Here is a 16,128-nt window from a genome sequence, read left to right on the forward strand (position 1 = left end):
TGCCTCAACCTCCAGTTCTGGACCTGACTTGGTGAGCCATTTTATCTTTTTATTTATAAAATTTTTATTTTAATACATATATTTTGTGTATGTGGGCATGTATATGTGTGGGTACACTGTGTCATGACATGTATGGGCAGAAGATAGGCCAAATTGTGGGAATCAGTTCCTTCCTTCCACCATGTGGGAGCCAAGGATCAGACTCGGAAGTCAGACTTGGTGCCACGCACCTTTATCTACTGAAATATCTGGTTGGCCCTTGGTTACTCATCTTAAAGCATAAGATGGTGAAACTTTTAATTCAAAGAGGAGCCCAAAGCAACCAGTTTCTAGGCAGCAGCTGACAAGGTGTCTAATTCTGGCTGGTGGCTTTCCTGACCTTTCACTCTCTTCACCGGTATTGGCTTCAAGTTTGGAATTGGTTGCACATTTTAAGTGCTGGTTACTAGGAACCTTTCTCCTACGCATTTAGTAAGACTACAATATGGGCAAAGAATCAATGTACTTTTTTCAGTGTGTTTATAGACAACAGACACTACCAGATGTGGGCAAGCATTAATTAACTATTCAAAAAAAATCTCAAAATGGAATTTACAATTCAAGAAGAACAATGAAGTGCTAAACCATACAAAGATAAAGGTATATTTCATTTTATGCTTCACAAAGTTTAAGAATGCTTGCAACATAGGTATTTAGTTGTTTTGTTTGTTTGTTAAGTAAGTTGGAGCTGAAAAGATGGCTCAGTGGTTAAGAGCACTTATTAGTCTTTCAGAAGGCCTGGCTTCAGCACCTGGTATCCACGTGCCAGCTCATAAACACCTGACATCCAGTTTCAGAGGACCTTGTTCTGGCGACACCTGCATGCATTAACTCAGGAAGGCACATCCACATCCACAGAAATATAAGAAATAAATATTTTTAAGGTAAAATGTAAATGGATAAGTCTTTGATATTGATACAACCATCAGTTTTTGTTTAAGTGGTATTTAAGCATCATCCCCAAATAATATTGATTTTAATATTAAAGAGATTTTTAACACTTGATGTGAAGAGCAGATAATTGAGTGATTTGGTTACTTGGAAAGAAAAATCACTGCTAATGCTGACTTTATGAGCATTATGAAAACTTTAAACTGCTTAATTTCACTATATCCCTGGATTAAAAATGTAGAACATGAATAGTAAAAATTCATAATATTAAGTAATTATTCATTATTAATATTTTGTACTTTACAATAGTGTTGGGGATCGATTAATGAAAATAGTGGTTATCTTAAACATCTTCCTTTATTAAAGGGTCAGAGGCTTCTGAGCCATGGTATCTTCTAATAATAGCCTGTTCCCTCTGTTGCTTCATCATATAAGTTCCTAGAAGTAATTAATGTGTGATAGTCCTGAGTTGTAGCAGGAATGTTACTGCATAACTCAGGCATTTGAATTTGAACTTGTATTTAAACTGTCAATGTGGCTATTCTTGAATTGTGAGTGGGATTGAGTAAGAAGAACCAGGACTCTGTGGGTAAAGCCCACACTTTCTCCATACCAGCTTTGAGCCCAAACATTAATCTGTTGAAACTCAAGGCTGTCTCTCCAGGATAGTGTGGCTTATGAGGAATTCACGGAGCTCTGACCATGCTACTTTGCAGCGTCCTATGCACTGGGACAACTAATAAGCAAACAACATGAGAGCACCTCTCTGTCTCTGCTCTTGACTATGGTTGTGATGTCTCACGCTCCTGCTGCTGTGACTTCCCCACACTGATGGACTATGACCTGGAATTGTGAGCCAAAACCTCTTCTCTCCTATGTTGCTTTTCATGAGGGCATTTTATCATTTTGTCATTGCAACAGAAATGTAACCAGAACACCAGCTATTGGCCACCTGACTACTTACAAATCTCTTACAGTATGCTTAGCTTGGCATAAGAACTTAGCAGTTTCTTCTGCCTCTATCATACAATAAAACTCTGTTATTATGAGCTTGACTATAAAGACACATTTTATATTCCTTGGTTTGGGAACTGAGATCTTATTTCATGTTCTACAAACAATCATTAAATATTTGTTCTTTGTTTCACTTAATCATCTTATAGCCATGTTAGCCCAGTTTTAAGTTATCTTTCAAAAGCATACTTACTAACTTGCTCAGGCCACATAAGAATTCATGCTTATTTTGAGCACATTACAACCTTTCAGCCTTTAATTGCACGTTTTTGTGTAACTCCAGTATATTCATATGAATATTAAAATACTTTATTCAGTAAAAAGTTTGTGTCAAAAAAAGCAATCTGATTTAATTGAATTTAATATAGTTTATGACATTTTAAAAGCTATCTGCAGGGCCCTAGCTGGAAATTGTAACATATAAAAAACAGGTATGTACAATATCAAACTACATAGTTTTTAATATGAAGGGTTAAAAAATAAATAAAAGCTTAGAGAGAGAGAGGAAATTGAATTTTCATGATCCAGAGATGAAAAGAATTGTAAGCTATTATTTTCACTGGAAAGGGAAGAAGCTTTGAAATGTAAAAAGGCTCCTGTGGCAAAAACACTTTCCTAGTGACAGAAAATTCAATCAAGCATACAAGTGAATTACAGTGTTGCTCCAGAACATTCCAGGCTTAAAAACAGAAACAAGAAAATAAAATCCAGATTACCTAGAAAGAACAAATGGGCAGTGGTTTGGGGATTAGGAAGGGGTTCCTTGGTATTAACATATTATAATACCATATACATGTATGTTGATCTTAAGTTTTCTCTATATAGGGATTGTATTACTATAATGTCATCAACTGATAAATTTAATGGATATTGTCATTCATCATCTAAACAGTTCATTAAATTAGTATTTTAGAATACTGCAGGTTAGTAAGAACACAACCCCATTGCTTCCCTGGCCTTAGTTCTTACTGAAGCATAAAGGTACAAGGGTAATTTTACATCTCTAAGAGAAGGTCAATTGTTACATTTTAATTCTGCAATAATTAAATCTTATTAGCAAAATATGGTGAAATTATTGCCTTTTTAAAATCAGCATTAGATCTTTATATTTAAAAAGAAAAGAAAACTGTTGTTTAAAAAATTAACCCTCAGGTGGCAAGATGGCTTAGAGGGTAAAGGTACTTGCCACCAACCCTGAGGACAAGGCTTGGATCCCTGGGACACACATGTTAGAAGGAAAGATTGACTCTGACCTTCACAACCAGATTGTGACAAATGCATGCTCATTCACATACATGTGTAATTAACTAAACAAATAGAATAACAATCATTTAAATATTAATCTTGTATGGTGAGATTACATCAAACATTAAAAATAAATGAAAATCTATGAGCAATGAAAGCATAGGAACTTATAAAACACAGAGTTCATCTGCTCTGTGTTTTATAATTTCAGGGCTATAAAGTTAATGTCCATAATATGCAGTTGGAATCCTGGTCAGACTTCCTCAGAAAGCATCCATGGTAGAGAACAACCTCCAAAGATGGCTAAAATCTCATCCCTTGAAAGTAAACATGTGATGTATGACAAGGAAAAGTGGGGTAAGTTAGCAGGTTCAATTAAAGTTACCAGTTGGTTGAATTGAAAATGAGGCAATTATCCTGGATTATTAGGTTGGCCCAGTATGATCTGTTGATATGCAGGAGTTGGCAGAAGAGTCAAAGCAACTGAATAAAGAACTGAACACCCCTGTGATATCGAGAGAAGTGGAGAGGCTCTCTTCTGAAAACCTCTACGAGCTGAAAACCAGAAGGAACTATGTTCTTCTGCATAGCCCTTTGTAGCAAAAAAAATTCTTTCAATATGCTGATAATATCCAGAGAGGCTCATGTTAGACTTCCTGCCCCCAGAACAATGAGGTGACATATTTGTGTTTTTCTCAGTCACAGTGCAAGTACAAAACTAGTATACACACTGTCTAGTCATGGATCAAGCCTGCAGTGGTTAATGATGACCCAGACCTATAAGCCCAAATACCATAATAGCTTGTCCATATTCCTTTGATCACATGTCATACTGCAAAATTGTGAGAACAGTAGCCAGCTATCTGTGATAAAGATACATGTGGACCTTATGCCACCTAGAAATACTATTAGCAAAATAAATGTCTATTGTCTTTTTAATAAGAAAATGAGATTATATTGGTGAAAAGAAACATGGTAAAAAGTTCTTGTGTTACCTTCTACAGGTTAATGTTAACAATGATATTTGTGAATGTAAAGGTCACTTTTAAAGTTTATTGGATAACATTTTTAATTCCTAGTCATGATTGGGATATCAATCTAGGGGAATAGAAACACCTTCCCAAATTGGAACCATCCCCTGGAAATGCTGAATGGCTCATTACTAGGAATGATCAATCCAAAGCTCTTGCCTGACATGGCAAGTAGAATTCTTGTACTCAGTGCAAAGGCCAACGGATGATAGGTCTAATGATCTTGACGTATCCTTCTGACTGTGGAAAATATTGATAGTGAAACTGTTGGAAGATGGAGGTACTAAAATGGCCTCATCACATGTGAAAAGCTGGCAACTTGGTTTAGGGGAGTCTTGTCATCTTTATCTGGTAATTTTCAAAGTAAAATTTCAAGTCAATGTAAGTAGAACAGATACTAAGCAAAAGCCACTTTCAAAAAATAATGGTGACAGAAATGTGTTTTCATTTACCCAGTGTTCAGAAAAGAGCTCACAGCTTACAACACTGGTTTTGAGTCTTAGAAACAAAAGGACCACTTCTGAAACAAAAGCCTATCATGGAACAAATAACTTTTATCATATCATTTAAATCTTTAGGAATTTAAAACTTGGTATAATCTGTTCTGAAAAGTATAAGTTGAACACATAAATGAATATTAAAATAAATACAATGTTAACTCACAAAGAAGCAATGAGTTCACAACTCTTATTTACATGTTAGAAGGATGCTCCATTTTTACAATGGCTAAAAGAAATCATTACAAATCATTGTTTTATAATATGTTATTTTTCATGAATAAAGCAACTCTGATAAACTTTAGTTCCAGTCAAATAAAGATGCTCAGCTTTTAAAAAACAAATAAAATTTAAAAACATTAAAAAAAATCCTTTCCAAAGAGATCATGTGTGCTTAGTGTCTAGTTTTAACCAGTTAATATAATATTAGAACCATTCAAGTGAGGCTGTGGGTTGGGGTTTCTGCTCTGGCCAAACTCCCATGTTGAAATCCTAATGCTTGAGGTGAAGCATTAGGAAATGAGGCCTTTGTTAATGTGATCATGAGGGCAGAAACTGGTGTTCCATGGAGCTGTTTGATCAGTCTGCCTTGTAGAAGCCTGGTGAGAATGGATCACCTACAAGTTAGTCAGCAGATCTTTGCCAGACTTGGAAATTACCAGCAGTTTAGGCTTGGGTTTCCCAGCCTCTGGAACTAGTAAGTTTCATTTATAATGAACTACCCAAGTACCCCAGGGGAGGTCTATGAAGTTCAAATGCATCAGGGCAAGTCTAGACAGACACCCTTCTTTCAAGTCAGCAGAAGAAATGTTTGAACTGCAACAGAAGACTTGAGTTCCATGACCTAAGAAATCCTCACATAAAATGAACTGCTCTGCTCCAGAAGAAATGAACCATTTGTCTAGGCTCCGTGTATTATCTGTGGCTGGTCACTGCCTATGGTGATCTCAGCAAATGACATTCCCCATACAGTCTGGCAACTTTGCACAGGTAATGGCACCCCAGGGTGGGGGTCCATTCAGATAGCAAGCATGGGCCTTTATTTGCTGACAGTCTGAGTACTAGGTGTCCAACTCCTGCTTCTTCTAGATCCACAATTCTTCTTTCTTCTGTGCCTCTCAGAACTAACTTGTCATCAAAGCAGATTTAAGGATTGAGAAAGAGTTATATGTGTTACAAGTAAACATTGGTATCACTGGGATGGATCCACAATCTACCTTCCTCCTCATGAAAAGTGTAACCAGTATAAACAGCCTCCCCAACACTGTCAAAGCATTTGGCCGAGTCCCCAGACATCTCCCTTCTGTCTTGTTCCCCATGGAGCTTTCATTCTACTTGTGCTTTAGAAGCTGAGGTCTTTGGCTGCTCTGTTCATTTGCACTTCTGAGAGCACACACACTTACTTCCCCCAGCACTAATTTGGAACTGGGAGCCTATCAAGAGTGAGGAAAAAGAGTTGAAGCCAAAGTCTTGGTCTTGGGAAATGATCTGTCTTACTTCAGAGACATAATCTATTAAAATTTTCACTGGCTCTGAATTTGATAATCTCCAAAGATAAAGTATATCATATGATATACATTAAGTATTCTCAAGATACTAAAAACAAAACATTAAACTTTTAAGTCTATCTAGCTGTACATGCAATTTTTCTATAGTAAATAATAAACATGATATTAAACTCCCAAATTAAAGAACACATGGATTTGCATGCTATCTTTGGATTTGTGCATGCTCAGTTGCTGGAAAAAAGAAACCTGAAAACTAAAACCATATAATACATTTTATAGTGTCTAAGTGGTACACTCACATCCGAATTAAATCTCAACTGGCAAATGTTGCATGAGATGATTTGCTTTCTCCGATGAGGAAGAGGAACCCCAAATGTATGGTTTATTACGGCTTTCTGAATAGGGTCCATCTGTAAAGAGAGAAACACACACACACAACAGATAGAAATAAAGGTCATCAGTTTCACTGCATGTCACGTGTTTCATTTAATCTTCACAGCTCCTGTCTACTGCTTATGCTATGAAGAACGATGTTAGTCTAAGGAAAGGCATTTCTACTTTCCTGGAAAATAGATAACAATAAGCCTGAAGCATGGTATGATAAGAAGATGAAAAATGTTCCCATTAGCGGCTGCACACTAAGTGCTTTTCTCATTTAGGACCAACAATTGCCACAGTTTGATAATATTCATGTATAATTAAAGGTTTATGGAAACTCAAGTTCTTACTAGTTTGAGCAGTCTAACATCCATCGAAATGTGTTTATATCGTTGTCCAAATCTGAACTTCAAACCACATTGTCAAGTATGAATGTTAATTATGCACCACTATCCAATTTTAGTCTGTTTTGTATCATATAGACCCTAAAAGTACAGCATGCAAACCTAGTTTAGCGGGAATGGACACACAGAACTATACATTAGCTCACTTGACAATCCATTTGTGATCACCACCTACAAGCTACATGTCAATCTTCTATGTACATTGCAAATGGCACTCAGTGGTCAGTAGATAACTTCCAGGTGTTGCCCCTCAGCTTGGTGTTTACTCAAGTTAGAGTAATCAAAAGAATTCATGGGCATGATAAATTCATTTTCTGCCTTCCTTAAGTTGATAATTTCAATGGGAAATGGTGTGCACACCTGCAATGGACATGATGGGAGGCCAAAGCAGGAGGATCAAAGATCTGAGGCCAGATGATGCATACTGAGACCATGTCTCAAAGAAACAAATCAAAATAAGCCATTTAACACATTTTCCCCCCAGATTCTGGGTGTAACCTTGGATGTTCCAGTGGTTTTTATACTCACTTTCAAGTATTAATAAGTGACAAGGTCCCTTCCTCCCATTTACTGTTCAATCTTACCATGCTGTCTTTTAAAATCCATTTTTACTTGAATATACTTAGAATCGCTAACATTAAATGTAAGGCCCAAAAACAACTGATCCACTTTCTGTCAGTACATTTTAATTTTATGTGTACACATAGAATAGAGAGGCTTGTACATGCCAAGAAAGTGTTCCTGTCACCAAAATCTTGCCATTTCCCTATATTCATATAAATGGTATTATGGAACATGAGGTCATGGTGTCTAATGTTCACACAGCTCATCATGCTGTCACCTACATCCACAGCTTTAGTGTTCCTTCAAGTGGCTACATCACAATGTATGTTTGCACTTAGCATTAGGCATACATTTGCATGGCTTGCAGCACATTCCACATTATTCTTTACTCTTAACAATTTAAAATCATTCTTAAATTCAATTCAGTTCCTTTATCTAAGCATGGAAAGCTAATCAAAAAGGACTGGCCCTTTCCTTCACTTGAGCCTGCTACAGGACAGTGGGGGGAAAGGCCAGGGATCTGGAGTAGAAATCTTCTCCACATATACTGCCATGTTTTACATTCCAGTCAAGTTTTTATCATCCCCCTCCCCAAGCACTACTCATCCCTATTTCCACAGAAACAAAAATAACAGTAAACCAAGTATGAGACCTTAGAGGTCACACAGCTCACTCTGATTCCTGGGGTTAGTCTCACCCTTTAACATGCCATCCCACACTTCTACAGCACACATACAGAATGATTTTGCCTGTACCCTTCAGGTGAAAAGTAGAATGAGGCTGCTAATTCAGAGAACGTGGTCCCACTGAGTTCTGTTGCAAGTATTCAGTGCACAAAAAAAAAGAACCATTTTTTCTCAGGGCAGAAAGTGAATTCTTCCCATAACCCATAAAGCCTTAATGATCAATGGTTAAGGGATATTACAGTTCCCCTGTAATGGTATTTTAAAATATAAACACCCTTCATATTGATTTCAAAGACTTACTTTGTAAATACACAGCACTAGTTTTTATCTCATAATGGTGAGCAGGACATTATTTTTCTTTATCTATAATACTGGATAATCAGACTCTACTGAGTTGAATACCCCGATTTTTGTGGAAGATATTTCAGATCCAGATATTGCATGCAAATATGACATGTTCTCAAAATTCTTCTGCTTGGATTGAATGATGCTGTGATGACTGTGACTACAAAATCAGATTTCAAGATGCAAATGGGTATATTCTTCAATTGTTTTATCTCCCTGTGTACTTTGGGGGGAGGAAGATTTAACTGAAATGTATGCTATAAATGGATGTCACAAAGTATAATTAACATCATTAAAAATTCTTCTAACTTTAGGAATCTAGACAAACAAATTTACTAAAATCTAACACCTTTAACAGTGAAAATTAACAATAATGTTTTATATACAAATGCATACAATAAGTCAATATTAAAAGCAAAGTTTGAATAATGAATTCTACTACTAACTATTAACTATATTAACTAAGTGACATATGAAACGATGTGCACTAAAGCCAGAACTTACTAACAAACTGGGGATTCTCACACAGATAGTTTATCCATTTTCCTAAAGTTATAGATATTTACCAAATTTGCTTACAAAGAAGGTCTTATACATTTTCATAACATAAATCAGAGGATCTCATCTGTTGAACAATCGCATCTTACAGTGTGTGCACATCATCATCAGAGTTCTACACAATGGAGAATAAGTGCAGTGAGCATGTACAGAAGACATAGAAAGAAGGGTTCTTGGGTCAATGTGCTTTAGAAAAATCAGAATCCCAATATAGGCATTGATAGTACACAATGGGAAATTACTATCTTAGAGACAGCTACAATAAGTGTGTTCACATGATGATTCTACAACAGTGTAAACACAGTCTTGCTCTTTTTCTTTTAAATTTATCATAATTTTCCAATGCAAACAGTGGTGTGGGAAGAGAAATTTATTTTGAAAATGTAAATGACATATTAAGATTCCTGTGTAAATAAAGGACACAGAACAAACACCATAATACAGAGAAACTTCATGTATGGAGCCTTGAGACATACTCCAAGGACAGAACACAGCACTCAGGAAAAAGGTTGAAAGGATGGTAAAAATTAACATGGTAAACAGTGGCACACTTGTCTGATTTCTAAGTAGGGATATTTTAAAGGGCAGAATTTCAAAATTCATTAACTTGGTCCCAAACACAAATGAAAGACAAGAATGAAACTCTACCTATTGCTATGCTTCCCTCATCTCTAGACTCAAATTACATTTCAAACTCAGCCTATGGCCGTATTTAAAGCCAAGTGATCATGTTTTTCTTCATTTCAGACTTAAGGCCCTTTGTACTTCTATCTTCAGGCCAGATTTTCAACACTTCCCCTCTGGGCTTTGTGTTAAACTCATTTATAAATGAGCATGTCCCAGGGGCTGTAGACCCACAGCCAGTTCTTGGCTCATGAACCCATTTCATTTAAGCATGGAAGAAGTTTAACCCTAAGTTACATTTCTGCTCTGAGATATCTCCTTTCCCTTTGTTCTGTTATTTTTTTGGCTTTCAGATTTTAAACCAAAGCATAATAGCATAAATGCCAGGAAGTCTAGAAATGTAAAGGTTGTCCCCTTGGCTGATATTTTTAGCAATCCCAAACAACACCAATTCTAAAGGTGATATTAGGGACACTTCTTGGATACTTCAGGTCAGTGAGTGATATTTTCATCCTAGCTTTCTGAAGGCCTGTCTATGTCCCTTGCTAATATCACAGAACCAGTAAATGCAAAGACAGCTATCACTCACAAAATTTCCATGCTCCATCTGGTACCATAATCAAATATTTTTCACTCATAAACATCTACAAATTTATGTTCTCATAACCCATATCAATAACTATGTATCTCAAGAAAGTGCAAAATTTAATATTGTTATTTTATTATGCAAGCTGCAATAACTATAACCCTGGAAAGGTATGTCTGCTGGTGACATGGATGTTATCCAATAGCTTCTGACTGGGTTTAAAGCCCACATGGATGAACCTCTCAAAAAAAAAAGATAAATAAAATAAGAATAGGAACCATAAAACCTTACATTCCAGTAAAGTAACCTAAAGACAGGAACTAGGACCTCCCAGATGCAGAGAATGACCCTTGTTCCCCAGAGAATGGAGAAGGGCAGCTTTCCCTCCTTTTCAACACCAAGAGACCCACACAGGCCTGGAAGCCCAGAAATAGAACCAATGTTTCCTGATGGGAGCACTAGCAATTTCTCTAGTCCCTTCCCACTGTATAGAGGTCATTTAACTCAAAGACTAAATCCTGGAATGACATGGTTAGTCTTTCTGGTGGCTAGGCTTCACCCTGGTCTAAGGAGGTCACTCTTAACATGGAGAATTCTCTTGGGGAATTACAAGTTGTTAGACAATTTCTCTCAGGAAATAAAGACAAAGGCAAGTCAAATTACAACACAGAGGCATTTTCTTTAACTTAACTGTGTACCAAATATTTTCACTTATAACTTCCATTTTCCTGTACATTGTAATAGAATACAATGGAATATAATTTCCCTAAATGTCTGGGACATAATTATTTAAACAACCTCTATTGTTGGTGTCATGAGCTGTTACAAGCCATAATGTAAATACAGCAGATGGCAATTTATAATTCAGATGACAACCCACCATATGAATAATTCTCTGATGGAGGAAAACCCTGTTCAAGCAAGGCTTACAGAACCACTGACTCTGTCAACTCTTGCTTTTGTCTGTAATTTTACATGTGCAGAAATAACAATGGTATTTCCCCAATACCTGCACTGTAATGTGTAATCTCATGTGATATGTATATGTAATGTCATGATTGCATCTCAAGCTTATGGGCACATATATCTGTGGATGGTCAAGAAGCTGACTTCTCATTAAGCTGTAAAATTTTGATATATAGAAAATATACTAGGATATGCTTCATAATTAGAGCTATTATTCCACAAGGACGATAAGGTACTTAGGCCCTTTTGTCATTAACTCAGGCAGTATTTTCTCCGCTTCAAGACAAGCTACATACAATTAGCTCATTTAAAACCTTAGAACAACTTCAAACTAAACTGAGTGTCTCTAAACATATTGTAAGTTAAAACTTCACAGGTATGCACAAAGACAGAGCCACAGATGTCTAGCCAAGGTTATCAAAATAAAGCAATTTAAAATACTATGCCAATTCTCGACTTGCTAAAACTCTGGCTGATAACACAGACCACGATCATTCCCTTTGTGAATTCCTCAGCAGCTTGTTTCACCAGGCACTGTGCCCACTGCCTCAGGTCACAGCCTGTATGCCAGGGACCTTGTAGCTGGGCATTGCTGTGGTTACTCACAGTTTATGGGGGTGGGGGTGGGGAGGACTTCCAGCTGAGACTGCACTTCCCGGTTTTGGCTGCCTACTGGCCTGGGAGAAACCAGCCCTTTTACATTCTGCTGATCACAAAATGTTAGCTTATAATGTTAGTTGCACCTAAGAAATGTAGGTTAGTGCATGACTTCTTTTACTCCTTCCTTGATTTCCCTATTCTTTAGCCTTCCTCCTTTATAACCCTTGGAGCTGTCACCTTAAGAAATAATGTTACAAGGCAACCTTTTGCAACCACTGCTGCAGCCACCCTACCCATCACCCTATTGGGTAGAGATATGCTACAGCAGATGGGTGTGTTGCTGATGTCTTCTAAAGAACTAATATCAGTTCAAATTTTAGAGATAAGATTTAACCCCAACAAGGGCTTGGATAAACAAGCCCAGGGCAGAACTGAGCCCATTATTCCAAAGATTAAAAATGGCAGATCTGGCTTGGGATATCAAAATTTGCCATAGGGGCCACTGTTCCTTTAACTGCTGATCCTATTACCTGGAAGTCTGATGTTCCTATCTGGGTGGAACAATGGCCTTTAACCAATGAAAAAATTAAAGCAGCTACCTGTCTGCTGGAAGAAAACCTTCCAAAGAATTATGTTGTGCCTTCCACCAGCCCTTGTAACACTCCAATATTTATTACCAAGAAAAAAATCAAGCAAATGGAGACTGTTACAAGATTTTAGAAAATTAAATGAAATCCTGGAGCCTATGGGAACTTTACAAGGTGGTCTGCCATCACCTTCTGCCATCCCTAAAGGTTATAATGTAATTGTTATAGACTTACAAGATTGCTTCTTTACCATATCATTACATCCCGAGACTGTCTGTGTTTTGCTCTTCGCCTGCCTTCACCTAATTTTCAGAGTCTGTAGTCCCATAAGCCTTGCTTGAATGGGGTTCTCCTCCATCAGAGAATTATTCACCTGCTGGGAGGACATCTGAATTATCAATTGTCATCTGCTGTATTTGTGTCATGGCCTGCAACAGCTTGTAACATCTTATATATTTACTGTGTCTCAATTTTAAATAGCCTTATGCTGATCATCTCCATGTATGTGTTTCTTCCTCAGACCAACAATATCTGATATCCAGGAAGAACTATAAGGCTGTATTTTGTCCTCTTGTTCAATTGACCAGACACTAAATGTCCCAAAGGAAAACTACTGACAGGAAAGGAATACGAAGTCAGTTCATCACATCCCAGATGTAGGTTCTTACCAGTACACAAAGCTAAACATAAACTTTCACATTTGCCACTAGATGAGGAATAACAGATAGTTTACTTGCTAATTGTTAAAGTACTACACACTGGCCTCTAGCTTGTGATATTCCCACCTCAGCCTTCTGAGTAATGACTGGGTTTACAGGCATTTGCCCTCACACAAGCATCACTATTTCTTTTACTCACATGTCCCACGGCCCTATTTCTAGATCTCCAAATGGAGTGAACAGAAGCTGGGTTGTGGATAAATGATTCCATACTATGTGTATAAGGAGTCCAGTGCTGGGTCAGGCACACAGAAAGAAGCCTCATTAACACAGCTGCTTCTGCCACTATTTCTCGGCAATGATGTCAGCAATCCACACTCCTCCAATAGGAAACTCAGATAGAGACTGACCTGTGATCCAGAGCATTCCAGGGAGAGAGAATAATTTCAACCACATCAAGTTTCAAACTCCAAATGAAACAAATAATAACAGATAACAAAGACCAGGCACTTAAATGGAAGATTCACTGTCCATAAGGACCCATGATGCATCACAGTGGATGATGTCCTCAGGGTCTGAGCGGCACCTTTATTCTCATCCCCATCTTTAAAAAAAGATAAATTTTATTTCTTTTTTTTTCTTTTTGTTTTTTCGAGACAGGGTTTCTCTGTGTAGCTATGCACCTTTCCTGGAGATCACTCTGTAGCCCAGGCCGGCCTCGAACTCACAGAGATCTGCCTGCCTCTGTCTCCCGAATGCTGGGATTAAAGGCATGCGCCACCACCGCCCGGCTAATTTTATTTCTTAATTGTATGGTGTGTGTGCAGATGTGTGCAATGAGCTTTGTACTCATTGAAGCCAGAAAAGAACACCAGATCTTCTGAAGCTGGAGTTATAGGCAGTTATAAGCCACCTGACATAGGAACCAAACTCAGGTCTTTTGCAAGATCAGCAAACACTCTACCTATATCCATCTTTGTTCTTTTAAACATGGAAGATTTTTTAGGTATCCCGACACATTGGTGCTTGGAGCAAGACTTTTCTAGATGTGTGATTTAAATTCTAGACTTCTAATACCTTTAATCTTATTCAAGTCTTTAAATATTGACTTATTTATCATGTGTGTATATATGTGCATGTGCCACACTACACTCCTGAGAGTCAGAAAATATCTTGAAGGAGTTGGTTTTCTCCTTCCATAATGTGGGTTCTAGGGACTGAATGAATTCAGTCATCAGACTGAGTGGCCAGTCTCTTTACCCAGTGAAATATCTCTGAACCTTATCACTTTTAATTATACTAATTCATTCATTAGTTATTTGTGTTGGAGTGTGTGTGTGTGTGTGTGTGTGTGTGTGTACCATGGCACCATGTGGAGATCAGAGGAAGTTATCTACTTGTACTATGTAGTTCCTAAAGATCACACTGAAGTAATCATTCTCAGGGTCAAGGACCTTAGCCAACTGAACATCTTGCCTGTCATAACTAACTTAATCTTAATTACCATATCATTTTGTTGGTAAAATATCTGAACACAAAAAATATGGAAGAAATGCCTATAATATCTAAATAAGATAACAGTTCAGATTAGAGACCAGCCTTAGAAATCAAAACATAGAAGGTAAATTAATACCAATAAAAATGATTAAGTTTCATTAAGCATCAAAGTATGTAAGTATAAATCAATGTCCAGATAAAGTATAATATGCACTGTTTATTTCAAAAATGAAAGTTGAAAGAAAGATATAGTTTTTCACATGGGTGTTTAGCAAAAGTAAGTCTGATAGTGATAAGTTTTAGGCCTCTTGAAGGTCTCTCCACAGTTACAACAAACAGAATCACAGCAAAACAGTAAAAGCCCAGGTTTAATGGGTAAAGTTTTCCCTGGTGATTCCCTGGCTGTGGGAAGAGAGGAGACCAGAAGAACTAAGAGTCTCTGTCCTGGATGCCACTTACATATCCCCATGGGGTTCCTCTTGAGCCTGTCGTGGGGAGGAGCTGTGTTTGGTGGGCTTTGAAGAGGCTGGTTTGATGAGGAAGGGAGCCGAGGTGGATCTTCCACCAGACTCCTTCCAAACAGATAGCAATAAAGAAACATATTTCTTTCTTTCTTTTTTTTTTTGAATTTTTTTTTGTTGTTGCTTTTATTTTTGTTTTTCTAGACAGGGTTTTGCTGTGTAACCTTGGCTGTCCAGGAACTCACTCTGTAGATCAGGCTGGCCTTGAACTCACAGAATCCACCTGCCTCTGCGTCACAAGTGCAAGGATTAAAGGTGTTCAATACCACATCCCCAGCAAAAAAAAAATACATTTCTTAATACACACAAATCAATTACTTATAAAGTGGTTTCACAAGCTAAATATGCATGCAAATACAAGAAAACCTGGATCTCCTCACTGGAGAAAAGAGAATTTTAATAAAGTCTATAGACACTGGAAATAAAAGGGGAGGTAGGAGAAGCACACTTTACTTTGGCTTTAATTCCAGGATGTCTTAGTCAAAGGAAAAATACAAACTAACATTATTTTTCTGGCCTAATAACTAAAAGAGGAAGCCTTTAGCTACTGATGGAGCCAGAGCACTTCTTACTAACACAGTCAATTTTCATCTCAAAGACTTTTGTGAACACTAAGGATCATGGAAGAAGGAAAGAGTTCAAGGAAATGTGACATTCAGAGACAAGAAGAGAAACAAATTGAACTGAGCTCTTATTGACCAGCCTGCAAAATCTTTAAGTAGTTTTGAAACCGCACAAAATGAAATTTGTGACATCTGTAGAAAAAGTAAACAATGGCCTTAGCTTAAGCTACACTCCTGCTTCTGTTTCTTTATATAGTCAACAGACACAATTTGGGGGATTAATGTTTTTAATTACATATTTTCCCTTGTTTCTTTACAGATTTACTTTTTGTATCCTTGAATGTTATATGCCTTAGAGGAAGTCT

At 37.3% G+C, this 16,128-nt stretch overlaps 1 protein-coding gene across 6 annotated transcripts in view; it reads right to left on the reverse strand.

Annotated features, from left to right (window-relative positions):
- The window catches only part of Znf385d (zinc finger protein 385D), a 345,072-nt gene that overhangs the window by 144,133 nt on the left and 184,811 nt on the right, over positions 1-16,128 (reverse strand). For 5 of the 6 annotated variants that reach the window (XM_015989938.3, XM_015989937.3, XM_015989939.3 and 2 more), the window contains exon 3: positions 6,525-6,635. The exons of the other annotated variant lie outside the window; for it this stretch is intronic. In XM_015989938.3, the coding sequence (XP_015845424.1) occupies positions 6,525-6,635 (111 nt within the window). The remainder of the gene's footprint in view (positions 1-6,524; positions 6,636-16,128) is intronic. 6 annotated transcript variants of the gene reach the window in all.

Source organism: Peromyscus maniculatus, chromosome 9 (genome assembly GCF_049852395.1).
Source record: "Peromyscus maniculatus bairdii isolate BWxNUB_F1_BW_parent chromosome 9, HU_Pman_BW_mat_3.1, whole genome shotgun sequence".
In the NCBI taxonomy this organism is placed as follows: Eukaryota; Metazoa; Chordata; class Mammalia; order Rodentia; family Cricetidae; genus Peromyscus; species Peromyscus maniculatus.